A 23804-nucleotide genomic window follows, 5' to 3' on the forward strand; every position below is an offset into this window, starting at 1 on the left:
AGACCACGCCCCCGCCGCTTGGCCGCGCCCCCCTCCCTGGCTCCTCCCCCCCGCGCCTGCGCAGTGCCGCGCCCGGCCCTGCAGGAGGGAAGATGGAGGCGGCGAAGCTCTGCCCCAGCCCCACGCTCGCCCCACACGGTTCCTCACGCGTTTTCCCACACGTTGCGCCACACGGTTCCCCGCGCGCTCCCCCTGCCCCAGCTCGCCGTGCCGGGTTGGCCGCACTCCCTCACGCCTCAGCCCAGCGAGGCCTGCGCTGCCCTTGGCCTGCCGCGGGGTCTCCGACCCTCTCGCTCGGAGAGGCGGCGGCGGCGGCGCTGGGGGTGGCCCCCGTGGGCTGGCTGCTGCTGCGGGTGGCACGGCTACCCCACAACGCCTCCTTCAGCGAGGGCTGCTGGCAGAGCTGTGGCACGTCTGTGAGGGGTAGGGGGGCACGGAGGAGGGGCGGCTCAAGCTCCTGCTGCCCCCTAGGAGCTCCATGAAGCCCAGGATGCGACCTTCCCCATTTCATCGCCCTCCCCGGCTCCCGCAGTGCTGCCGAAGCCTGTCCCTGTCCCCCTGGAGCTGGCTCACTCACGGGAGAGCAGAGCAGGATGTGGAGGATGGAGGGATGCCCCAGGCCCAGGAGGACAGAGGAGGAAGGCGGTGCATGGCATTGCAGGGGCTGGCTGTCATCATAGGGACATTTCATAGAGAACAAAACATAAGCAGGCCTCATCGACATAGTTTTATTTACAGCAGAAGGGACCCAGGCCTGGCCAACTGCAGGCACCATGCTGGCAGACGAGTCAGGGGCGTGAGGGCCATGTTCCTCCAGGAAAAGGCCCTTGTTGCCAGTGTGGATCCAAGACAAAATGTCCTTGAAGAAAGCAAGACTCCATGCTGTCACAGCAATGTCTTGTTTCAACGAGTGGAGAGGTAGCAGAAGCCATTTCTCACACAAAAGTCCATACTCAAGTCTCTGCCTTCAAAAATGACACAAACCCCTCCTGCTGCACAACTATCCCATGCCATGGGACCAGCTGGGACAGGCAGAGCATCCTCTTTGCTCCTGCAGCACGGTGTTTTTTCATGGGAGAGATGTGTGCTGGAGATGTCCAGCCAGGAAGGAGTGGCAGGCCTTGGTGAGATGTCACGGTTCGGCTGCTTCTTGCAGCGGGCTGGGCTCGGCCCCAAGCCCCCCGTCGAGGTCCTGGCCCTGCTGACGCACCCACCACTCCCGCAGCTCCTGGTACAGGTCCTGGTGCTCTTCCTTCCAGCTTGTGAACTTCTCTGAGGTGAGCGCAGCATCGCTGAGCAGCTGCTCCAGGACCTGCAGCTCTGTGAGCTTTGCCTGCAGAGAGCAAAGGAGTGTTTTGGGGACGCCAAGCGTGGCCCAAGGCAGGGGCTGGAGAGGACTGGGGGCTCCCACCTTGAGTGTGCTCTGCAGGGCCCGCACCAGGTGCACCTTCTCGTTGATGAGGGGGTTCTTGTTGCGCTTGATGAAGGATTTGCGGTACTGCTCCTCCGTCAGGAACCGCTGCCTCCCGATGAGGGACACCCCGCCCTGCTTCAGGCCCTGCATCAGGCTCTCGAGATCCTCCCCGGAGGAGTCTAGGTGGTGAGAGGAGGGCACCACAGCATGGGAACCACCCTGACCACCCACAAGGTTGCCCTGCCTGAAACCCTGTCTCGCGAGCATCCCAAACCCAAAGGGGAGACTGGGCCATAGATCAAAATGAGGCTGAAGACACCATAATGTATGTCCCAACAGGCCTGCAAGGAGTCGAGTTAACCTCCCCACACCACACACACACACACACACACACACACACAAAAGGGTGGCCATGAGTTTGCTCAATGAGGACAGGGCTCCATCCACTGCAGGGCACAGACCACCCCAAGCACCCCCAGCACCTACCCATGGGTGAGCAGGGCCGGGGGCTGCCCTGGGGGCTGCTGGCTGCACTGCTGGGTTCACCACTGGCTAGGAAGAGCTGGGCTTTCTCTGGGGCATTTTGCAGCTTTCTCTTTGGCTAGAGAAGAGATGGAGCAGAAGGTGAGATGAGGTTCTCCCTTCCCCAGGATGTCCCCTTTCCAGCAGGGCCACTTACAGAATCGCAGCCGTGCCTGGGAGAGTCATCATCCGGGTCCTCAGCTTCCGTCTCGCTGTAGCAGTCTGGAGGCAATGAGGGAGGACGGTGGGACTGGAGGGGAGCAGGAAACCCCGGCCTCATCCCCGCAGTGGGGCAGGGGCCAGGCTGCCCCTCAGCCCTCCCAGGTTAAGCATCGCTACCCCATCCCTCCCTCCAACCTCTCCTAGATGGAGAGGCAGTTCCTGTGCTTTTCTCCCAGGTCATGGGCAAAGCTCCTAGTACCCCCATGCAGGCACCCAACCGTGAGGAATTGCTGCCATGTGGACACCCTGGGCCCCCCAGCTCCCCACATCCCTGGGATGAACTGACCCCTTCTCCCAACTCATGGCGTGTCCCGGAAAAGGCTGAGCCTACCTTCCTCCTTCTGTGGGACAGACTGGTGGGCCAGCGTGTACTTCGTTTTGGCCGTTATCAGATGACTGACCCACCTGGGGAGAAGAAAGACAGATGGATGGTCACAGCCAGCCTGCTCCCCACCGCAGTCTGAGCCGCTGCAAGCTGCGGGGCTGTTTATCTGGCCCATGCCTGTGGCAGGACTAGCATGAGCCTTACTCACATGCTCAAATCAGCGAGTGTTTCTGCAGCGAAGATGAAGGGCTTGTACTTCTCATGGGAGAGCTGGAAAACACTGGAAGAGCAAGGGGGCAGCTGTGCTTGCTGCTGCTTCTCTGGGGTCACTGGTGACCATAGGCAGCCCTAAGTCCCCTTCCTGCCTGCCTCATGCCAGCAGCCTTTTCTTTCCCAATCCAGCCCACAGGTTGGGGCTACCATTTTCCCTGGTGTCAGAGATGCTCTGGATACAGCCTGCCCTTGGCCACATCTCAAATAACGCCAGGAAGGCAATGCACATCCCGCACCGCAACATAGCCAGTCCTACCAGTGCAACCATGACCCCTCCAGTGCTGCGCTGGGATGGGCAGTTGGCACCCGGCAGGGTTTGCCAGCAAAGCCCCTCGGAGAGCACAGGCAAGAAGGTCTGTGGCAAGATGGCCAAGAGAACGGCCGTGACATCCACTCACTATTTCTTCTTCTGCTCCCGCGTGCTTTCCAGATCGTAAGTGGCCATGTTGATGAGACCCGCAGCCTTCTCATCCTGTTGGGGAAACACAGCAAGGTCCACCACCGTGCACTGCTCTCTGGCTTGGAGAAACTGCCTGGCGCCACACGTATCTCCCAGTCGTCCAGGGTCCAGCCAAAAGGAGTGAGGACGCCCAGCGGGCTCCACTCACGTTGGGGTGGTTGTACCAGTAGAGCGTGTGGCCTTTCAGCACGAACCAGCAACGCTTCCACTTCTGGGCCATGAAGCCCACGTGGTCCTTCTTCTTCAGGAGCCAGCCATCGCAGTCCACCCGGCCCAGGTCCCGGCACGAGACCCGCCGGCGGCTCAGCCTGGTCGCCACTCCTGCGGGAGGCAGGAGAGGTGGTGCCCAGCGCTGGCGGGCAGCCCCCGGCCCTCGCTCCACCGCCTCTCCAGGGACGGGCGGCAGCTGCCCCAGGGCCCCAGGGGACCTTTCTGCTCTGCTCCGGGGCCACGCAGCATTTCGAAGGGTTTGAGGAGCTCACCTTTGGTTCTGCAGCACGTTTTGGGGCTGCCCTGGGTGGAGAGATGGAGGCGATTAGAGGTGATGGGGCAGGCACGGGGCAGCACAGCATTAGCCCAGCCCCAGGTGCAGCCGAGACCCCAACCCCGAGCTGTGCCCACCACCCTGTGGGTCCCCCCTCATCTGGCTGCTTTGCAAATCCTGCAGCATCGAGCTCAGCAGCTTAACGAACCCCCAGATGAGGGTTTTGCCTCTTGGCTCAGGCCAGACACGATGCCCATCCTGTTCCCACCCCCAGCCCTGCCGGAGACCCCCCCGGTTCGGCACTGCTCCCCTTTTCCGGGTCTCACCTCACCGGGGAGCTGGCTGGGCTGGGCGCCCCGACTGCCAGCCCCGCTCCCGGCGGCTCCCGGGGGGCCGAGCTCCACGGGGCTGGCGGCAGCGAGGGCGCCCGGCGAGCGCGGGCTGGCCGGCGGCGCGCTTCTCCCCGCCGCCGCGTCCTCCGAGGCACCTGCGGAGAGCGAGCCCGGAGCGCTCAGCCTCCCCCGACCCGGCCGAGCTGCCCTTTCTCCACTCCATGGGTCGGATCCGTACCCCGGACGGAGAAACCGCTCTTTCTCCGGACGCCCTCCCACCGCTCCTTACCGTCTCCGAGCGCTCCCAGGTCCCCGACGTCCTGGCCGGGCAGGCTGCAGTCTCGCTCCTCCTCCTCCTCGTCGTCGGTGGTGGGGTCCAGTGCCAAGTCAGGCCCCAATTCCCAGTCGGCAGCCGTGCTGTAGGGAACAGGGATCCCTCGGGGTAAAAATCCCCTCCTGTCGGGGCCGGTCCGGCGGCCGCGGAGGTGCCGGCGCCAGGTCACGCGCCGCTGGCCCGGCTCGCAGGTCGCTCGGGCACGGGCGTTTCTCCCTCCCCGGAAAAGCAGGGGAGGAGGGAGAGCAGCGGCGCGGAGCAGCGGCGAGGCACCGGCTAAACCAGCCCCTCTGCTTTTTTGCCCCCCTGGGGAAATCAAGGCACCGTCCGGCGCCTCCAGCCGGGGTCGGGCCTTTTGCCTCGGACAGAAGCGCCGGCAGCAGGCGCCGGCTCTGCGAACGCCTTTCCATTCTGGGAGAGGAGCAGGGTCATTTCTAAATATAGTCTCAATCCCCATTAAAATGTTACCAAGTGACTTAATTACAAACAGAGCCTTTTTTTTTTTCCTTAAGACTCTTGGCAGCTTCTCCGGACGCTTGCACGAGCATTACTCTCCGCCGCGGTGCTCCCAGCCCGGGCTCTCCACCCGGCACCGGCTGGGAACGGGCTGCGGATGCTCCCAAGCACCCGCTGGCTTTGCAAGGCTGGTGTTTCCCGGGCGCGAGGCTCGGGGCTCACCTGGAGCTCAGCGACGAGGGGCTGCCAGGGCGCTCGCTGCTCTCGGCGCCGGCCGGATCCGCAGCCTCCGAGCAGGCTCCCTGCAGGACGGCGCGTCAGTCCCAGCCTGCGCCCCGCCAGCACGTCCCGCTTGGGGACGTTCCCCCGGCGCTTCTAGGTGGGAGCTGCCCAGCTCCGAGCATCCCTGCCCGCCTCCCAGCACCACCCAGTCCGGCACTGGGGCTGTACTGGGAGCGCTGGGATCGCTCACCGGCTGCCTGGCAGCCTGGGGGGAGCCGGGGAGGCTGAGGGGGATCTTCTTCAGCACCAGCGTGGCCCCGCTCGGCTTCTCCAGCAGCTTCTTCTCCAGATTGGCACGTGTCCAGCCCACCTGCAAACGGCACCGGCCACCGGCGCTCAGCACCGGTGCTCAGCACTGGGGAGCTCGTGGCCCCCCTTCAGGCTCCCGCTGTGCAGAGGACACGTTTCCAACAGCTCCTCCACGGATGCATCCCTGCACCCTGCAAAGCAGCCGCTCCGGGAGAGGCGCGGAGCGAGGCAGGCGGCAGGAGCGATGCTTTCTAGGAGACCCGGCGACACAGGGGCTCCCTGGCCAAAATTTCCCTGCCCGGAAATCGGCGCCCTCCGGCAGCCGGGGGGGGGTTGGTACCCCCCGATCCCGGCCACGGCGCAGCCACGGTCCCGAAGCCGCCGGACTCACCACGACCTGCTCGTTGACCTGCACGATCTCGTCTCCGGGCAGGACGGGGGAGCCGCGCTCGGGCAGCGCCTGCGGGCAGAGGGAGGCGGCGGGAGCGGGCGCCGCGGCGGCTGCCCCCCGGGAAGCGCCCTAGGCGCCTGCGCCGCCCCCCGGGCCACGGCTGGGCTAAATCAGCGGGGCTTTGCAAAGCGGGGGTTAAATATTAACCGGCCGGGCTGACCTTTTGGGCAATGCTGGGCAGGAGCCAGGCAGGGGCTGGTGGGACCACGGAGCGGGGCTCCCGCTGCAGCCCCGGCCGCGCTCACCCACGAGACGAGCTGCCCAGGCTCAGCCGGGCCAGGGGGCCGGACGGGGGGCTCGAAGCGGCGCGCGGGATCCCGCCTGCCAGGGCACACCTGGGGCAGGCGATATTGTGGCACGGGGGACAGGCAGGACCGGGAGCAGCCCCCAGCTCACCTCTGAGGCCGTCCCGGATACAAAGTGCTGGCCGGAGCTGGTGGACATGATCTCCAGGTCCTGCAGAGAGGGGATGGAGAAGGGAGCTGTGAGCAGGGCGGTGGGGAGAGCGGGGGGCTGCAGACGCCGGGGCACTCACCAGCGCGGCGGCGGGGGGCAGAGCTGGCGCCAGCTCCACGCGCTGCAGCACGGCCGTGCAGTCCAGCAGCGCCGCGGGGCTGCAGCCCACGATGCCCTCGCAGATGCCCACGATGTGCTGGCACTGGGGGCGACAGAGCGAGGCTGAGCGTGGCCGAGGAGGGGGCCAGGGCACCGCCAGCCCCGCCGCTGCCCACCGCCAGCACTTACGATGGGCAGGATCCGGCCGGCCCTCCCGTCGGCCGGGCAGTCCTAGGAGGAGAGCGGGGCTGAGCGCGAGGGCCGGCGCTCGGCTCCGGACAGCACCCAAGGGCCCAGCCTGGGGCTGCCTACGGGTGGCTGCACCCCTCTCCGGCGCCGGCGTGTTTGGGGATCGCCCGTGCCTCCTCTTCCTCCTCGCGGGAGCCCGCCGAAGCCCCTTTCTCGGGGCAGCCTGGGCCGTGCCAGCACCATCCCGGCTGGGCTCCCCGCGGGAAAACCGCGCTCCTGGGGGATAACAGCCCCCGCGACCCCCCCAGCCCGTGCCACGTCCCCCCATCGCCCCGGGAGCTGCGGCAGCTCTTGCACGGCTGCCTCCGACATGCAGAGGCTGCGGGTGCGCGCCAAGCCCGTCCCCGGGGCGTCGGGGCGGCGCGGCCGGCCGCGGCGCTCACCCCCTGCAGAGCCTCCACCAGCTCGGCGCAGAGGTGGACGATGTCGCGGCTGGCCGAGTAGTCGTTCAGGGTGGAGAAGAGGTACCTGGGGGGGCGCGGGAGGAAGGCGGGCAGGCGGCTCGGGGGGTGCCCAGCGCCCGCGGGTGCCCCGCGCCTGCCTGCCCTCCCGGCCCCGACCTGTTGAGCCAGGAGAAGAGCTCCTTGGCGGCCCCGACGAGGTCGACGACACAGGCCAGCAGCTCGAGGGAGGGCGGCCGCGGCTCGGCCCCGGCGCGGCGCTCACCCAGCGCCAGGGCCTGCGCCCGGCGCGCCAGCGCCCGCAGCGTCCCCGCCAGCGCCCGCAGGCTCGTGCTCGCCGGCTCCTCGTCCTGGCGCGGGAGAAAGGTGCCGGGGCGGCGCGTGACGCCCGAGGGTGCTCCCGGCATCCGGCCCCCGGTGCAGGAGAGCCGGGTCGCCCCGGGGGGGCCGGGATGGGATGGGATGGCGGCACTCACCAGCGCCCGCAGCTGCTCCACGGCCTCCAGCAGCAGCTCCTGGTGGCCCACGCGCCGCACGCCCAGCGCCTCCAGCGCGCCCGCCGACAGCCGCAGCACCTGGGCGCCGCGCAGCCCCCACGCCTCGAAGGGGTACCCCTGCACCGCCGCGTCCAGGCCTGCCCGGGGACGCGCCGCCCTGGAGCCGCCGCGGGCGCCGCCGGGCGCCGCCGCGGGAGCGCCGGTGAATTCCCCCCCCCCGCCCCCCGCCGCCGCCGCCCCCGCCGGGGCGCAGCCGGATGCAGGGCGCCGCCTCGCCGCGGAATGAGTCCGCCAGGTCTCAGCCTGCGTCGTGCCGCGGGCCGGCCCGAGCGGCCTCGCGGGCCAGCTACGCAGGGACGGACGGACAGACAGACAGACGGACACGGAGCTGACCCCCTTCCCCCCCCCCCAGCCCCGCTGCAAAGGGGGGCAGCGGCACCCCACGCCATCCCGGGGCGGCTCTGCCCCCCTCCCCCCGCTGCCACCCCCCCCCCGGTCCCCGCCGGTGTCACCCGGGGAGGGGGGGCCCGGCCGGGGGCCGCTCACCTCGGAGCCAGGCAGCCGCCTGCGCGGGGCTCCAGGCGCCGACGGGCTCCATCGCCGCCGCGGCCGGCACACCTGCGCCAGGTGAGCGCTCCGGATTGGCGCGCCCGGCCGCCGCTCTGCCGCCGGGCCCGCCCCCGCCGCCTCCCAGTAGCGCCCAGTACCACCCAGTACCCCCCCCGCCCAGCTCTGCTCACATACAGCGAAGGCAGAGCCCAGGTGCCCGCCCAGGGCTGCTCCCACTGGGGCCCACGGAGCCCCCCAGAAGTGGGGGCTCAGCCCCCCCAGCCCCCCGTGCCTCAGTTTCCCCCAGGCAGGCAGGCAGCTCCCGTGGGTCGGGCTTTCCCCCCTCACTTTGCAGGTGGGGAAACCGAGGCACGGCGCAGCGCCCACCCGCCGCCCCACAGCGAGCCGGGCTCTGCCGAGCCCCCAGGCGCCCCACGGCTCGCCCGGAGCCACGCGGGAGCTCGGCTCGGCCGGAAGACGCCTCGGCGGGGCCGTCACCCCCCCGCCGTCGCCCGCCCGCCCGTGCGCTTGGGGGAGCAGCGTGCGCTGATCACTGCTGACAGCCGCTGCCGGGCGGCCGCGCCAGGCTCCGCGGCCCCGCCGCGATCTCGGGGCCGGCCGCCCCGGCACGCGGGCACCGGCGGCACCGCGGGCTCGGCCCCACGGTTCGCCCGGAGAAGGGGCCGAGGCGGGGGGGGGGGTGGTCCCGATGCCGGGGCCGCGTGCGGCACAGCCCCGTTCCCGGACGACGGAGCCGGGGGGGCCCCCCGCTCCCGCCGATCTCCGCGCCAGCCGCGGGCCTTCCCTGCTGCCTCGCGTCTCTCCTCTTCCTCCCGTCGTCCTTCCCCGCCGCGCCATGATCATCCGCCCGAGACGCTTAACGCCGGGGTATTTTCGGCTGCTCCAGGTAAGGGTCGAGCTGAGGGGGGCTGTATCGGTGGGCCCCTCTCAGCGCCCCCCGCACCGGGCCGCCCACGAGCCCCGCCAGCCGCCGGGGGCGATGCCCGGCCGTACCCTGGCCCCAAAGAGGGCCCACGGCGGCAGCGCTCGGTGCCGGCATCGAGGGCAGAAAGCCCAGCCCGAGAGCACCCTCGCAGCCCTCGGCAGCACAGCGAGGCCGCGGGACCGCCCGCCACCCAAAACCGCGCTTTTCTCCCTTAAATCCCTCAATGTTTTTTCCGGGCGCAGAGAGGACATTCAGGACACGGTCAGCGCGCTCTTCGCGTGGCCCCCCAGCTCGCCCGGCGCACCCCCGAGCGGAGCAGGGCCCGTCCCCGCTCCCAGGCCCCCGAGTTTCCCTCCCCGGGGCGGTTTCGGGCAGCAGCGCAGCTCCGGGTCTCGCAGCACCTTCCTCTGCTCCCGCAGATGCAGCTGGCAGCGGGGCGAGCGGCTGAGCCGAGGGACCGGCTGGTGAACCAGCTGGCCCTGCTGCTGGCCGTCGTGGGGCTGAGCCTCTCCTACTACAGCGCCCGGCGGATGGCCGGGCCCGCCAAAGGCGCCCCGGAGCCCTGAGGCCTGGGTGACGGTCCCCGGCTCCAGCGCCACCACATCCCGCCCTGCTCTCTCCAGTCGAGCCCCAAGCCGGCGGCGCGGGAGCTGCCGGACCCGCTCTGCTCACGAAACCCCGGCTAAGCGGAGCTGCCGTCTCGCCTCGTGGCTCCTTCCCGGCCCATCCGTGCTGCGTCCTGCCCTCCCCCTCCATGCCTTGGCCTGCTGTTGCCCTGGAGCTGAGAGGACACATTCGCCCCAATTTTGGGAGCTGGAACAAAGGATGAAAAAGCCAACACGACTCTGACTTCAATTCCCCCAAAACACAAACGAATGCTGCGAGCTGGCAACCAGGGTCACTCTCCAGCCCTAGAGCTGTCCAGAGATGCAGAGCTGAGCCCTAAACCGAGCTGCTGGTGAAAAGCCAGGATCCAGCCACCATGAGACAACTGAGCTTCAACAGACAGACACGCACGGAAACGGGGGCCTGGGTGCAGCGTTTCCCTCCAACTGCCCCTGCCCTGCTCCCCGGGGAGGGACCGGGGCGGCTCCCTGCACCTGGCCCGCAGCAGCATGCAGGTCCCTCCCCAAACTGGAACTGGCGGGGTGACGCAGGGGAATGTGCTGCATCCGCAGCCAGCCCAGCTCCAATTAAGAGCCGCTCCTCCCTCCCGGGGCGGCTCAGCCAGCAGCCCCACGTCAGGGCCGGCAGAAAGGAGGTCAGTGCACAGCGCTGTTAGATAACAGAGCGGGGAGGGCCGGGACCAAGATCAGCCTCTGAACGAGAGGCTGGGGGTGGAAATGGGGACACAGGGGTGGCTCCCATCTGAGAATCGCTGTGCAGAGCTCGAGATGAAGAGCAGGAGCAAGGGGAGCACTTCCAGTCTCCCCAGAGACAGGTCTCAGCGGGATGGGAGACCACAAGCTTCCCACCCCTCTATCTTGGGCACCAAACCCCATAGAGCAAGCTGCAGCATGGAGCAGAGCTGCCTCTAGCAGAGAGGGTTAGATACCAACAAGAGAGCTAGGTTTAATTGCCTGGAAAACCCCGTGAGGAAGAAACCTGGTTAGTCTGCACGTAAATAAATCTTTTCCTTCCAATCAAAGCTGTGCTGTCTCGCTGCCTTGCTGCTGCTGCAGCTGAGCACTCTGTCCTGTGGCCCAGCAGAGGAGACAAACCTTTAACCTGCTGTGTTAGTGCCACGGTCCGTGTCAGTTAAACCTGTTCTGCAGGTATTTACAACAGTCAGTGGCACTGCAACACTGGAATCGCATAGCAGAGGGAGGCCGAGCAGGGAGGGACCGCCCCAGCAGGGGCGGGAGCGCCTTCCCTGCGCAGGGGCAGGGCGGCGGCAGGCCGGGCACCGGCTCGCACTGTACACAGGGCCCCTCGCCATGGCTCTCCGGTGACACGCGTTGCGTTTTAGCAGGCAGAAGCCTGGAAGTGTCCCCGCAAAGAAAGCATCAGCCTTCCACACTCAAAGCCCGCAAGAGACCAGGGATCATCCTGTGAGCTCAAACCAGGCAGGGCTGCTTGCGATCAAGCCCTTGGGTCTACGGGCTGTTCATTCCAGCACAGTCTCCCCCAAAAGCAGCTCGCGTGCTGCACCTGCTACCTGTGCTTTGGGATCCCCCTCACTGGGGGGCAAAGCAGAGGGAGCTTTATCTTCCTGTCAGGGCAGGAGAACTGTGATGAGGCTACTGCTACAAACTGGTAGACACACTGAGAATATTTTATTTCAATCATTGAGAAAAAGCTTAAAATCAAGAGATTAGCCTCGATCTAGAACGGCGGCTACTCTCACTTCCTCAGCACTGCTCCAAGCCAGAGCTTGGATCACACTAGCAAAGAACTGCATCCAACACTGCTGATTTCAGCACGCTTTAATGGGTGAGTTACAGGTGTCAACCTCTAATCCAAGGAGAATTATCAAAAACTGCTCTAAAACTGAGAGATGAGTGCATAGTTGAGCTAATATTTACACCAAGAAGCTGTCTGTTCCTTCCCCAGGAAAGAGAATGCAGAGCCTGCTGTCAGGCACACAGCGTCCCCAACGTCCCCAGCGTCCTCCCCAGCGAGGGCATCAAAGGTCTCTCTGGCTGCCTTCTCCTCATCAGCACTTCAACAAGGAGTGCTGCCAGGCAAACAGCTGGGTTTGATTGCCGGGAGGCTGGAATAGAGCTTGTTTTCCTCACAGGGCTCAGTAAAAGATACCCTTTTTGGAGCACCGTAACAAAAGCACCTGCAAACAGGGCAGCCCTGGCCCTTTAGTTCATTGCACTCAGCTGGATGCCTCCATCTCAATTTCTTCATCGATCGGTTGGGTCTGCACTTCTACCTTCTTCGGGGGGATGTAAGATCCCATCCCAGCTGCTCTCTCTGCCTCCTCCTGGGTGTACGGCTCCTCACTCAGCTGTTTCAACCTGAAAAGAAAGCAGAAATGACTGTGAAACTACCTATGCCAGTCCTAATCTTCAACTGAATCTCCCTAAAACAAGCCACCCCCCCCCCAGACTGGCCCAGAACTGACACAACCAGCCTCACCCTGGTAAAGCTGGAGACAGCACAGAGCACTGGGGCTGCAGCCCCAGCTCCGGGGGTGGGAACAGGACTCACGTGGGTGGCTCACGGACCACAGGGGCCTCCCTTACCTTTTCTTGTGCACCTTGGACCTGAAGTGCTCTTTCATGCTGGTCAGATCCACGAAATAGCGCCTAAACGGGGGAAAACTGAAGGTCAGAGGACCCCAAGCCGCCCTGGCCAAGGGGCCAGTCCACCCGGCGGTGAGAGCAGCTCCCCCACAACCAGCCCGCCCTGGGCCGGGCAACCTCCATCCTCTCCCGGGACAAACTACCCGGGGACCGAGCAGTGCCCCCCCCCCCCCCCGCCGTTATCCCGCCGGTGACGCACGCGCAGTGCAGGCAGTAGAACTGGGCGCAGCCCGGCAGGTCGGGGTCAGGCTCCTGCCGCAGCAGCTTGGCGGCGACCTCGGGCCGCAGATCCGCGTGGATCTCGTCCAGGTCGCGGCGGCGCCGCTTCGCCTTGGCCTGGCGGCCCAGGGTGCGGGCGCGGTGCGCGCCCGTGCGGCGGCTGCTCCGCGGCGACATGGCGGCGGCGCCCGGCGCGCAATGATGACGTCAACACGCCGCGCCGCACGGCGGGGAGGGAGGGCGGGGAGGCGGCAGGCCCCGCCCCCGGCGCGCAGGCCCCGCCCACCGGCACAGGCCCCGCCCCACCCACGCGGGTCCCGCTCCCCCGCGGCCCGTCGCGCTCCCCCGCGGCCGCGGCGCCGGGGCCGCTGGACCCCCGGCCCGGCTCCCTTCCCGCCCCCCCGCGCCCGGCGGTTGCTCGTGCAGCATGGCCGACCCCGGGAGGCCTGTTCCACCCCCAAACCCCATGGCTTCCCCCAAGATTTGGCCCCACCCGGGGCATCGTGGCCTGACCGAAGCGCCGCACCGTCCCGGGGGACGGTCTGGGGCGAGCGGCACGGGAGCATCCCCTCCCACTACCCCGGGGGGGCCCGGCCTGCAGGCGAGGGGTGACCCCGGGGCCGGCGCTGCTCCAACCACTGCTGCCACGAGCTGGGCTGGGCTCAGCAGGCCGGGCCCTGCCGGAGCCGGGGCCAAGGCGGCCCAAAGCCGCCGCGGCGCTTATCGGGTGCCCCCGCGGAGCCCCGGGCAGAGGTGCCGTGTCGGCCCACCGGCCCCCAGCGATCGCCTTACCGCCCGCCCCGGGAATCAATAATCCATGGGGAGCCGTGGCGCGGCGGGGAGGGGGCCGCGCCGCGTCCCTTGCGCCCGCTCTCGGCGCCGGGGCCCAGGGCTGGCCCCAGGGAGGTGGGGGACCTCGCTGGGTGAGGGTCCCGGTGGTGTGTGTGGGGGCGTCAGGGGCTGTGCAGGAGGTTTGGGGGTGGCTGGAGTGGCCCCCTCCGCTCTGCCCCCCCGGCCCGGCACCAGCCCGGCTCGGGTTCCTCTTTGTGCAGCCAAGGCGGCTCCTGCAATTTTAATGAAGACATCGGATCCCCAGGGCAGCGTGGGGCCAGGATGGGGGGGGGGACCCATGCCCCTGCCACCCCCCACGCCAGCCCCACGGGGGTGGCAGCCCGGCCCCAGCGACAGGCACGCGGGGCTCCCCGGCACCTGGGCGACTGGCCGGCACCTGAGCCCATCACCATGACTCAGGCCTTCTGGAGGCTCTACAAGTCCAAAGTGCTGCAGACGCTGGGTGGCGAGCAGGCGGACGAGGAGGTAGGGCCAGTGCCGTGGGGCTGCGTGGGGACCCCAAAGCGGGGGTCCCCTCCCCCCGCCTTCCACCCCTGCCTCTGGGCTGCGTTTCAGGCGGAGCCCCCCGAGCTGATGGAGACGGCAGAGCCGCCGGTGCTGGCGGAGGAGGCAGCCAGCCCCGTGGCCCAGCTGGCGCGCAAGGTGAGGGCTGGGGCGCGGGGCCGCGGCGCCCCGAGGCCGCGGCGAGGGGCTGCCGGGCCGGGTGAGTGGCGCCGTGCCTCGTCCGCAGGTCCAGGGCGTGGGAGCCAAGGGCTGGCGCACGCTCTCGTCCCTCTTCGGCCGCGAGGACGAACACCAGCTGCTCGGCCCGGAGCCCTGCACCGACCAGTAAGTCGCACCCCGCGCGCTGCCCCTGGGCACCCCGGGCTCAGCCCCCCAGCCGGGGCCACGCTCGGTCCCACGTCCTGGCGGGACGCTCCAGCACGTCCCCCTGCTCCGTATGGCTCAAGTCGTGCATCCGTCCCGTGGCCCGCGGGCTCCGTCCCCTGCCAAAGACCGAGGGGTCGGAGAAGCTTTGCTGGGAGAAACCGAGGGTTGAAGGTGATGGAGAGGGGGGAAGAGAGGGGTCTCCACCGTCGTCCCCGCAGTCGGGTCCCAGCGCCCTTCTCCGGCCCTGGGACCCTGGTCCCCACGTGCCGACCGCCCCCTCGCTCTCCCCCCAGCCCGCTGGCCACTTCGCCGGCCGAGCTGCCCCCCGCCAAGGCGCCCGGCTTCTGGGACCTCTTCGCTAGCAAGTGGCATCAGGCTTCGGCGTCGGACGAGCCGGAGCCGGGCGAGAGCCCCGGGGAGCCCGGCGACCCCGCCGGCGACGGCGGCTCCTGCGCCAGCCTGGGCAGCGACCTGCGCCAGCCGGAGGAAGGCGCCTTCAGGTGGGGTTTCCTGGCTGGAAAGCTTGCCGAGATCCGGAATAAAAATGCTCCCAAGGGCAATTAAAGGAGGAGCCGCCCGGAAGGACTTTCTCCAGCAGCGCGGGCAGCCTCTGCAGCGCAGCGCCCGTCCCCGGGCCAGAGCATCCCCCCGCGCTCGCTTCGCAGCCTGCTCTGGACCCAGCCTGTCCCCTTTCCCCGATGCTGTTTTTACCCCAGGATAAGGGAGCTGGGTAACTCCGTGGCAGGTGTTTGCAGTGAGTTTTGGTGGGTCTCTGCCTGCATGGAGGTGTCTGCACTAAAGACCTTGCGGTGCCCCTTTTTCCCGAGCCGTGTGGAGCTTTCTTCACCCCTGCCTGCAGCCGTCTCTCCGGGGCTGTTTGAAGCCCGCTGGGCTCTGCCCGCCCCAGCACAGCCACCCCAGGGGGTTTGCCACAGGGAAACCCTCCAGGGAGCCGGGTCTGTCCTGGCCAGGGCAATGGGAAGGGAGGGGGAGCGGCCCCTGCACCCCACGAGCCCGCGCCCTGCAGAAACCGCACGCATAGCCAAGCTAGAAAACTAGCCAGGTTTATTTGGCACCACCCTGATCCCACATAGCCCTTCTCCCTTTGGATCCGGTGAGACTGGAGGGAAGGGGACGAGCCGGGCACTGCCGCAGCGGGGGGCTCGGGCTCTGCCCGCCACCCAGACCGTGCCTGGCTCCGCAACGGAGGAGTTGTGCAGCCAACAAGGGTGCTGCCCTCTCCCGCAGGAGTTGGGGAGCACCAAGGAGAGGCCGAAGGAGGACCTGGGGGGGAAACCAGCCCTCCAGGGGGTCACCCACTGGGGATCCTTCTTCCCTTGGACACCCCCACCAACCTCATCCGAGCATCCGCACCCCAAAATACAGTCCTTTCCGAGCTCAGACCAGTCTGCAAGAGCATGAAACCATCTGCCCGCTCGTCCTCAGCCAACAGGGTCCAGCCCACAGTGCCTCAGTTTCCCCCTGGGTAGACCTGGTGTCTCTCCCAGCCAGCAGCAGCCCCACACCAAGGTCTGGGCTGCGTCCGGCGGCAGGGCCAGCGCGGGGCTGCCCGGGGTCTCCCCGTCCCCGGTTGGGACGTGTCTTCAGACCGTGGACTCCTTGGCGGCCGCCCAGGCTCGCTGGCAGCCGTAGAGCCACTTGATAACGCGGGCGTTGCGCTCCACGACGGAGACGGCGGAGCAGAGCCTGGCGTCCGGCTCCTCCTCGCCCGGCTCCGCGTCCTCCCCGCTGCTCCACGACGCCCGGCCGGGCTCCGACTCGCACGAGCCCGCCGGCCGGGCGGAGGCGGCATCCCAGCCCGCCGGCCCGAAGCGCTCCTGCCCCAGCACCTCCACGAGCGCCCGGTCCAGGCCGCAGTAGTTGAAGAACCGCTCCTTCTCCGAGAGCGGCAGGGAGACGCGGAGCCCCAGCTCCTGCTTGGCGGGGCCGGGGGAGGCCGGGGCCGGCACGCGGCCGCTCGCGCCCTGCGTCCTCGCCTCCTCTTTCTCCGCGGGCACCCACAGCATGGGGGTTTGGGGGCTCGGGCGCGCCGCCGGCCCCTCGCCCACCCCCCTGGCCGCGGGCGAGCCGGGGGGCTTGTCTCTGAGGGGCCCCTGGAAAAGGCGCCGCACCAGGCCGTAGCCCTTGGCGTTCTCCTTGTTCACGACCGGGCAGTCCCGTTTCTGCCGGTAAATGATGAGCGAGTCGGGTCTCAGCAGGCGCTTGCCGCTGCCTCCCCTCCGGGACACGGGGGACTGCGGGCACGGCAGCTTCCTGGGGCCGTCCCGGCTCGGGTCTGAGCCCTGGCAGAGCTCGTTGCGCTGCTGGAGAGCGAGGAGGCGCCGGCCGCGCGGGGAGAGCCGGGGCGAGCAGCCCAGCAGCGCCGGCTCCTGCCGGCTGTTGATGACCTGCTGGGATTTGACGTATTTGGCCTTGTCGGCTTCCAGGCGCTCCACGGCGCTGGGCGCGCGGCCCCCGCTGCCCCCCTGCATCTGCTCCCGCAGGTAGCCGGGGCCGCGGTTCAGCAAGCCCAGGGGCGAGAGGCGCCGGCCGGGGGCCACCAGCCGCATGTTGCCGGAGGCGCACGCCGCCAGCGGCGGGCTGCCGAGGGGGACCATGGCCCGCGGGCCCCGCGCCGCGGCTCGGCGCCGGCTCCCGCGTCCGGGGAGGATCTCCAGCCCCCCCGCTGGCTCCCGGATTCAGCTCCGGCCCTGGGAGGAGAGAGGAGAGACGGGGTTAGCGCCGCGGGAGGCAGCACCCCGGGCGCTGCAGGGGCTCCGGGGTGTCCAGCAGGCAGGAGAGGGCTCGGAGCGAGGCGAAGCCGCGGGACCGGGGCTCCTCCGTGGGACCGACGCGTCCTGGGCTCGCGCGGGAGATGAGTCTCTCCAGCCGTGACCCCGGGCAGGAAGAGAGAAGCGCCGCGCATCCGCCGGCCTCGCCGGCATCCCAAGAGCAGCTTCCAACAGGAAAAAATACCGCGGGCGGACACGTTATCTTTACGAGCCCGGGGCCGGCAGAACAAAGCGCGGCCCCGGCGCGCAGGAAAGCCGGCGAGCGTCCCCGGGCCCCGGCCGCCACGGCGGCGTTTCGGCTCGCCGGGGTTTCCGCGCGCGGGGCGGCGTGGTCGCGGCTCCCTGCTCCGTCTCCCTTTTCGGGAAGGAAAACAAAGGAGCCGGGGGCAGGTTTATTTCCAGCGGAGCCTGTCTGCGGCAGACGGGCCACGCCGCGCCTCCTCCGCGGCGCCCAGGGTCATCTCCCCCGAGGGAGGAACGGCCGCAGCGCCGGGGCTCTGCCTCTCCTGCTCCCAGTTTCTTGCCCGACGGGACGGGACGTCTGCAGCGGCCCGTGCCGGGGGGATCCCGAGCCAGGATCTCCTCTCGGCTACCCGGGATGGGAGATGCCTCTCCTGACTCGGTGCTGTAACCGGAATCACGGCGAGGGTCGCGGAGCAAAGGGCTTTTATCAGCGCCGGGGGCACAGAGGCTCTGCCTCAGCTTTAACCGAGCATCCGTCCGGGGAGAGCGCGAGCAAAGCCGGGGGCGAGCCGACGGGCAGCTGGGAGGGCAGGGTGGGACCAGGGCCGTAAATCAGGTGCCGGAGGTGGCACGTCCAGGGCAGGGGGCTGGAGCCTGAGCAAGAGGCTGTAAATGCCCAAAGCAGACGGTTTTCCTGCAACACAGAGGCCCAAATGGCGGAAAGAGCCGCCCCGTCGCCAGCGGCTAACCGTTAACCGGCCCCGGCCCCGGCAGCCTCCGGCCCCGCAGACCCCGGAGCGGGCAACGGGGCCGCGGGCCCAGGCGGACGGCAGCTAAGGAAACTGCAAACAGCCCTGGAGCCTCCCGCGCCCGCAGGCTTCGACGCTTCCTCCACCCCCTTGGCGGGTAAACTGAGGCACGCAGGTTTTCCGCTCCCGTGCTCCGGACCGACAAGCTCCCGAGCTGCTCCCAGGGAAGCCGGCTCCAGCGCACGGTCCCCTCCGCCGCCGGCTTCGCCCCAAGCCGTGACGCCCGCACGCTCCCCGGGCCGGGCGGCTCTCGGCCCCGCGCCAGGGTCCCTGCCCAGCCGCTCACCTGGGCCGCGCTGGGATGCTCCCAGGACGCTCCCGGCACCCGGGCAGGGATGCTCCCGGCCTGCCGCGCTCTGTCCGTTCCCGTTCCCGTCCCTCTGGCCGCCAGCAGCAAACTGAGCCCGGAGCCAGCAGGAGCCTCGTATACACCATGAGGAAGAGCCACCCTGTTAACCCCTTGCGTGCCAGCCCCGTCATTAACCCGCTCCGCGCCGCGCACCCCCCCAGCGTCCCAGCTCTGCTCTTACGCAGCTGCAGTTAACCCCTGCTTTCCCCGCAGCCTCTGCCACGTGCTGCATCTCACCTCTCCCAAACCTCCTCCTCTCTCTCTTTTTTTTAAGCCTGTCCAGCATGCCGGTTCAGGGACGGGCTCCCCTCTGCTCCCTCGGGGGCCCGCAGCAGAGGCTCCCACGCACGGAGCGTCAAGAGCAGCGCAGCGAAGCCAGGTCCTCGCCGGCAGCCCCTCGCTTTGCACCTCTGTCCCGAGAAGCTGGGTCCAGCTTGAGAGCGGGAGCCCAAGGGATTCCCCCTCCCCAGGGACCTGCCGGAGCCCCCTCCGCACTCGCCTGTCCTAGGACTTCACAGGCATCCTCGCTTCCAAGCCGAGACCCCAAATCAGCAGCGGGCAAGGGAAAAGGAGCGAAGAAACGTCCTTCCAGAGCCTTCCCCGTCGGTGGTGAAAGGGTCAACGCGAGCTCCGGGCCAGGCAGGTTCCTGCCTCCTCTTCCACCGGGAAGGGCTGTAAATTGCAGGAAGCCGCAAGCGACTGGAGCCAGCCCAGAGGTTATTTTTACCTCTGCCCTCTCCCCTTCCCAGAAGGCTGCACATTCCTGGGGGGAAACAGCCTCCAGCTCCGTACGCTGCCCCTGTCCCCCCCCCCTCCCCATGCCTGCCGAGGGGCTGCAGAGGTCCGGGGCACCCGCTGCTGGGTGGAGGCTTCACCCTGGTCCCAGCTCCTCAAAGCCCTGGTCCCTCGCGGTGCAGGATGCGAGAAAGCCCTGCGCCCTCCCTGGGGACCCGCCAGCTTCGCCCGTGCCCCTCGCAGCCCGCAGGGCACAACCGGCCCGGGCTGCGAACGCGTTACGGGTGCTCGCTCTCCGGGCAGGAGAGCAACGAACGCAGCCGTGACAGAGCATTTCCCATCTTCCCGGAGGAAGACGGGGAAACGGGGGCAAGATGCCAGTGCCAGGCCCAGCGCATGTCCCCTCCTGGAAGAGAGGAGCCAGCAGCCAGGTCCCACCGTGGGAGAAGGGCGGCCGACCGGAGACAAAAACACCGTATCTTTGACGGCCTGGCCCCTCATCCAGGCAACGTGAATCACTGTTTGTGATACCAGGATTCTTTTCCGAGCTGGAATTCAGCCTACCGTTCTGGTAAAGACACGAGTGAGTCAGGGCAGCCTTTGATTCACCTCCTCTAGCGGATGCGGGCTGCTCCTGCGAGACACTGACCCCCGAGCGAGACGCGGGCAGGTCTCTGCTCCAGGGGGACACCCGCCGCTCCGGCCAGCCCGCTGCGCCCCGGCGGGCGTTCACGGTTGAGCTGCTACCTTTTGGATCAGCCAAATCTCATTTCAGGATGCGCAAAGGGGCGGTTTGAGAGGCGCCGATAACCCAAGGCGGCTCCAGCTCCTCTTGGCCAGGTGGTGGGAAAACCGGAGCTCAGCAGAGCGTCCGTACCCACCGCCAGGTCCCGTCAGGGGCCCAGCTCCCCGGGTAATCAATGGAAAACCCCTCACACACCCGAAGGGGAAGCTAAACAGGCAGGTGTAGTCACTTTGAGCAACCTTGGCTTCCAAGGAGTTATTAACCCAACTGATTAACCCCTTAGAAACGCATCAGGCGGTGTTTACCTCTTAGAGTCATCTGGATGCTCAAAGTCCCCCTGCTTTTCGATTAAGGTTACCAGGAACGTTGAAGAGCGCTACCTGCTCCACCCTTGACAAATCCCTCTCCGTGCTGCAAACCGTCTCTGCTTTCCTCTCCTCCCGGCTGCAGCTTTGCCCTCTGAGCCTGGTGCGCCTGGAAGCAACCACCGCACCAGGCAAGCAAAGAAATCCCTGCCCAGGGTCCGGTGAGCAATCCTGGTAAGACCCAGGAGCACACATCTCCAGATACGTTGAAAGACCCTACTTCTACAAAGCAGAAAAACCATTTAAGGCCTTTGAGGATTGCTAGTCCAGATTCAACCTAGTCAACCCAAGGTCCTGCGCTCAATGGCAGGCAGAATCAGATGCCTAAGAAAAAAAAGTATAAGAAACAGGGCATTTATTGAGCAATACCCCTACTAGCCATAAACTGCTGACTGCTGTGAGGGTAAGAGCCATCCCAAAGCACCCATTAAAATAACAAATCTGCTCAAAACCCCTTGGCAGTTCTTACAGTTTTATCCTGTCTCTCCTGATCTGATGTTTTTCTCAAAGCTCCAGCACTGACTGCCCAGCAGGTTTTGTTCCACACATAGGAAGTTTCCAGCCCTCACGGTTGGAGAGAAAAGTTTGAGAAAGAACTCAAAGGTCAAGAGTCCAACAGCACAACTCTTCCCTCCAAAGTGATTTTTCAGAGCGTGTCCAACTCCTGATTAAACAGCCCTGCTCTCAGTAAGACCTTCTCTCTCCCGGCTTGTGCTAACAGGGGACGCGGCCCCCTCAGCCTCCCCGGTAATTATCTGCCCCACCTCATTAACAACACATCGCGCCCTTCAGGAGGAGGATGAGTAGAAGAGCACAGCAAGCTCACCAGGGCCTCCAGCACGCGGCTCTAATCGATCCCAGACGAGCAGGCGGGAGAGACCCCAAGGCGAACCATCTGCACGCCGGAGGAGGACTGAAGCCTGCCGTGTCCAATTGAACCGGCAGGGAGGATGAGGTTATTTCCAGAGAGGGAATTTGGCACGGAGCTCAGGGCCCTGCTCCTCCAAAGGGGCCGAAGGGCTCTTTGCGCAGCCGTTAATCAAGACACCAACCTACTCGCTGTGCTGCCCTAGGCACAACACCCCCAAGCAAAGGCCCAGGACACACAGACTCCTGGAGAAGACAGTCTCCCACTGAGGGCTTCAGCATGCCTGGGCTTCCCAGGGAAAGTCTCAGGTTCCCCAAGAGCCCCGTATGCGCCAGGATAGGAGAAAAGGAACAGAAACAACCGAGCCTGCAGACCATCGCAGACGACCGGTAAACACGAGTGATTCGGAAGTGTTTTCCCTCTTGAGAAGCTCAGTCTGCCACTGGGAAGAGGGAGCCAGTGGTCAGGCCGGCACGAGCGGTCACCGCCTACCCCATCACCTTCCCGAGTGCGTTTCCCACTTCACTGCCCCCACGACCAGCTGCAGCCTAGAGATGGGACCGAAGAAACCGATAACCCAGCCAGCTGTTTCTGCCTGCTGGTTTACTTTCCCAGCCCACAGCAGCCCTTTCTGGTCCGAGGCCTAAGCAAACGCTCCGTACTTGAGAGCGGCCGACACGGGCAGCGGGCTTCAAGGGTTACATGCTACGTAGCAGCCAGAGGGACCGAGATAAATGAACCTTTACTCGCAGTCCGGGATAGGAGGAAAGATGCTGAGCCTTATGCAGGCGTTCATATCCCCGACAGGGACTCCAAGCCATGCCTCGGGGGACAGCTGGCCTTCCAGCAACCGTCCAGCACCTGGGAAGAAGAAAAGGCAGTACCGCAACTGGGACCACACAGGCAGGCAGAGGTAAAGCAGCTGCCACGAGTGGAGGGAAGTATCCCCGAGGTGAAAGACGCTTTTCTGGGTGGGAGGAGGCTGAATCCACCAGCTGCTGCGAGGGACCTACGAAGGATTTTCCATTGCACGTTTTAGTCTCAAACCCCAGAGGTTAAAGACACCTCAGCGCGCTTTAACAGCTGCTAATTCCGAGACCAGTCCTCCCCTTGCCCTCGTCGAAAACACAAAGCCAGTCGACCAAAACCAAAAATCACGCGGGGAACCAGCGACCTGCCGGGGAGGAGAACACCGCCGGGGCCGCGGAGGGCCGGGGTTCCTCCCGCAGGGATGCTCCCGGGCCCACGGCTGATTTTTCAGGTCACTCAGCTTCTCTCGTGCTTCGCCCCCTCTGCTGACAAAAACGTAAGGGCTCAAACTCCCCCAGACCTAGTGAGCAGAGGCGCTGCAAGAGCTCAGAGCCTCTGTTTACACCGCGAGGGTTCGCGGCCCTTGAGATGCATCCCTCTTTCTGAGCTGCACTTAAGAATAGCGAGTGCTTTGCATAAAATGCTCCTCCAACCCCTAGGAGTGAAAAGGAAATGAAACAGCAGCGAGCACTCAGCAGCGCCCGCGTTGCAGGGCCCCATTAACAACAGTTTGGGCTTAAACACCTCTAACTAGTTCTCTGTGGGACACTGCTCTCTGCGTTCCCGGGGAAGGTTTACTGCGCAGACCACTGGTAAAGCTTTTACATGCTTAAAAATAGATACCATAAAGTGTGTGCATGGGGGGGAATTCACAGGACGTTGGTGCACTGCAGGGAAAGGCAATGCAAAAATCATGTTTGCACTGCAAGAAGTCCAAAGTCCAACTAAGTTTGTATGCGTAGTTAGCCAATGTACAGAGAGGAGAAAGGGAGGAAAGAAAAAAAAAAAAAGCTTCTTTAAAGGAAGGGCACTCTTCCAAGGGGCGGGCAGTCCCTGCTGTAGGTTTCCTCAGACAGGACTTTATCTAAACCACAAAGCAACGTCTGTCATTACGCTGCAGTTTAAGCAAAAGTCGCGATTGGCTGGTGCAAAAACAAAACTGTTCAAACAAACGCAAAGCAAAAATAAAAACAAGTCTAGTTCACAACCCCTGTGCTACAGTGCAAGTATCTCCTAGAGAAGCCTTCTCTTAGGAAACAGAACGAGCAAGCTGAAATCTGAGGTCTTAGTCCTCTGCAAAACAAAGCAGAAGTTGTGTTACTCAGTCAGCAATGTTGCCTTACTTAAATCTAACTTCTCTACTGGGACACTTGCCCATGGATATCCATATTTAAGTTTTCCATGTGCTACACCTATTTGAAGTGTGCAGGTTTACTCCATTCTCATTTTGTGGGGCAAGAATGTGGCTTATATTTAAAGCCTTTAAAACTAATCAAGGAGTTGTGACCGTTTCTCCCTTCATTAACATGCATATCCTTTAAGGAAAAAGAAAACTGAAATTTCAATCTCTGTTTTTACAAGACTATATTGGCACACTGATTTAAGCATACAGGTCTCAGCCAGGTGGAAACCTGCCTATTTCTGGCACTAGTACAATTAGGAAGCTGCAGGCAAAGATGCAAGTGCACTGGCACATGAAAGATGAACAGCGTTGGGATTTTTGGTGGGGTAGCAGAAGGACAAGGACACATACACTATTTCCAGTTTACACCATTCCCACTCCCAGTCTGTACAATCCTTTCTTCTGGAGCACTTTAATTAAAAATATGCAAATTATTCCTAGATTCTTTTATCATGTATAAATAATACTGTTTCCTCTCTCTTTATTCCTAAGGCTTCTTAGGGCATGTGAAACCAGTAGGTCACCGTCTCCCAAGTCTCCAGGAAGGTAA

At 65.6% G+C, this 23804-nt stretch overlaps 4 protein-coding genes across 4 annotated transcripts; 1 reads left to right on the forward strand and 3 right to left on the reverse strand.

Moving 5' to 3' along the window:
- Positions 1-714: 714 nt before the first annotated feature.
- Positions 715-8104, reverse strand: CNKSR1 (connector enhancer of kinase suppressor of Ras 1). Its single transcript, XM_062594363.1, has 19 exons — positions 8053-8104; positions 7486-7643; positions 7169-7359; positions 6992-7076; positions 6340-6462; positions 6201-6260; positions 5745-5813; positions 5237-5414; positions 4322-4777; positions 4027-4187; positions 3699-3729; positions 3365-3537; positions 3155-3228; positions 2692-2763; positions 2490-2563; positions 2094-2158; positions 1901-2015; positions 1412-1593; positions 715-1333 (listed from the first exon to the last, which is right to left on the reverse strand). The coding sequence occupies exons 1-19, from the start codon at positions 8102-8104 to the stop codon at positions 1133-1135; spliced, it is 2520 nt and encodes an 839-aa protein (XP_062450347.1). The 3' UTR covers positions 715-1132.
- Positions 8105-11412: 3308 nt separating this feature from the next.
- ZNF593 (zinc finger protein 593) lies at positions 11413-12651 on the reverse strand. The gene is made up of 3 exons (XM_062594167.1): positions 12455-12651; positions 12196-12258; positions 11413-11967 (listed from the first exon to the last, which is right to left on the reverse strand). The coding sequence occupies exons 1-3, from the start codon at positions 12649-12651 to the stop codon at positions 11826-11828; spliced, it is 402 nt and encodes a 133-aa protein (XP_062450151.1). The 3' UTR covers positions 11413-11825.
- Positions 12652-13716: 1065 nt separating this feature from the next.
- On the forward strand, positions 13717-14760 carry C23H1orf232 (chromosome 23 C1orf232 homolog). Its single transcript, XM_062594321.1, has 4 exons — positions 13717-13791; positions 13882-13968; positions 14057-14154; positions 14490-14760. The coding sequence occupies exons 1-4, from the start codon at positions 13717-13719 to the stop codon at positions 14758-14760; spliced, it is 531 nt and encodes a 176-aa protein (XP_062450305.1).
- Positions 14761-15244: 484 nt separating this feature from the next.
- Positions 15245-18455, reverse strand: FAM110D (family with sequence similarity 110 member D). The gene is made up of 2 exons (XM_062594302.1): positions 18267-18455; positions 15245-16907 (listed from the first exon to the last, which is right to left on the reverse strand). The coding sequence occupies exon 2, from the start codon at positions 16812-16814 to the stop codon at positions 15801-15803; it is 1014 nt and encodes a 337-aa protein (XP_062450286.1). The 5' UTR covers positions 16815-16907; positions 18267-18455; the 3' UTR covers positions 15245-15800.
- Positions 18456-23804: the final 5349 nt, after the last annotated feature.

Source organism: Rhea pennata, chromosome 23 (genome assembly GCF_028389875.1).
Source record: "Rhea pennata isolate bPtePen1 chromosome 23, bPtePen1.pri, whole genome shotgun sequence".
NCBI classification, from domain to species: domain Eukaryota; kingdom Metazoa; phylum Chordata; class Aves; order Rheiformes; family Rheidae; genus Rhea; species Rhea pennata.

Excerpts from the sequence above, each read along its gene's own strand:
- CNKSR1 (XM_062594363.1), bottom strand. The coding sequence starts at position 8,104 with ATGGAGCCCGTCGGCGCCTGGAGCCCCGCGCAGGCGGCTGCCTGGCTC. Across the intron at positions 6,261-6,339 it reads TGCCCCCCGCCGCCGCGCTG|GACCTGGAGATCATGTCCAC; the intron begins GTGAGTGCCCCG and ends CCCTCTCTGCAG. Across the intron at positions 5,415-5,744 it reads AGGTCAACGAGCAGGTCGTG|GTGGGCTGGACACGTGCCAA; the intron begins GTGAGTCCGGCG and ends TGCCGTTTGCAG.
- ZNF593 (XM_062594167.1), bottom strand. The coding sequence starts at position 12,651 with ATGTCGCCGCGGAGCAGCCGCCGCACGGGCGCGCACCGCGCCCGCACC. Across the intron at positions 12,259-12,454 it reads TTCTACTGCCTGCACTGCGC|GCGCTATTTCGTGGATCTGA; the intron begins GTGCGTCACCGG and ends TCCCCCGTTTAG. Across the intron at positions 11,968-12,195 it reads TCCAAGGTGCACAAGAAAAG|GTTGAAACAGCTGAGTGAGG; the intron begins GTAAGGGAGGCC and ends CTTTCTTTTCAG.
- C23H1orf232 (XM_062594321.1), top strand. The coding sequence starts at position 13,717 with ATGACTCAGGCCTTCTGGAGGCTCTACAAGTCCAAAGTGCTGCAGACG. Across the intron at positions 13,969-14,056 it reads TGGCCCAGCTGGCGCGCAAG|GTCCAGGGCGTGGGAGCCAA; the intron begins GTGAGGGCTGGG and ends CCTCGTCCGCAG. Across the intron at positions 14,155-14,489 it reads CCGGAGCCCTGCACCGACCA|CCCGCTGGCCACTTCGCCGG; the intron begins GTAAGTCGCACC and ends CTCTCCCCCCAG.
- FAM110D (XM_062594302.1), bottom strand. The coding sequence starts at position 16,814 with ATGGTCCCCCTCGGCAGCCCGCCGCTGGCGGCGTGCGCCTCCGGCAAC.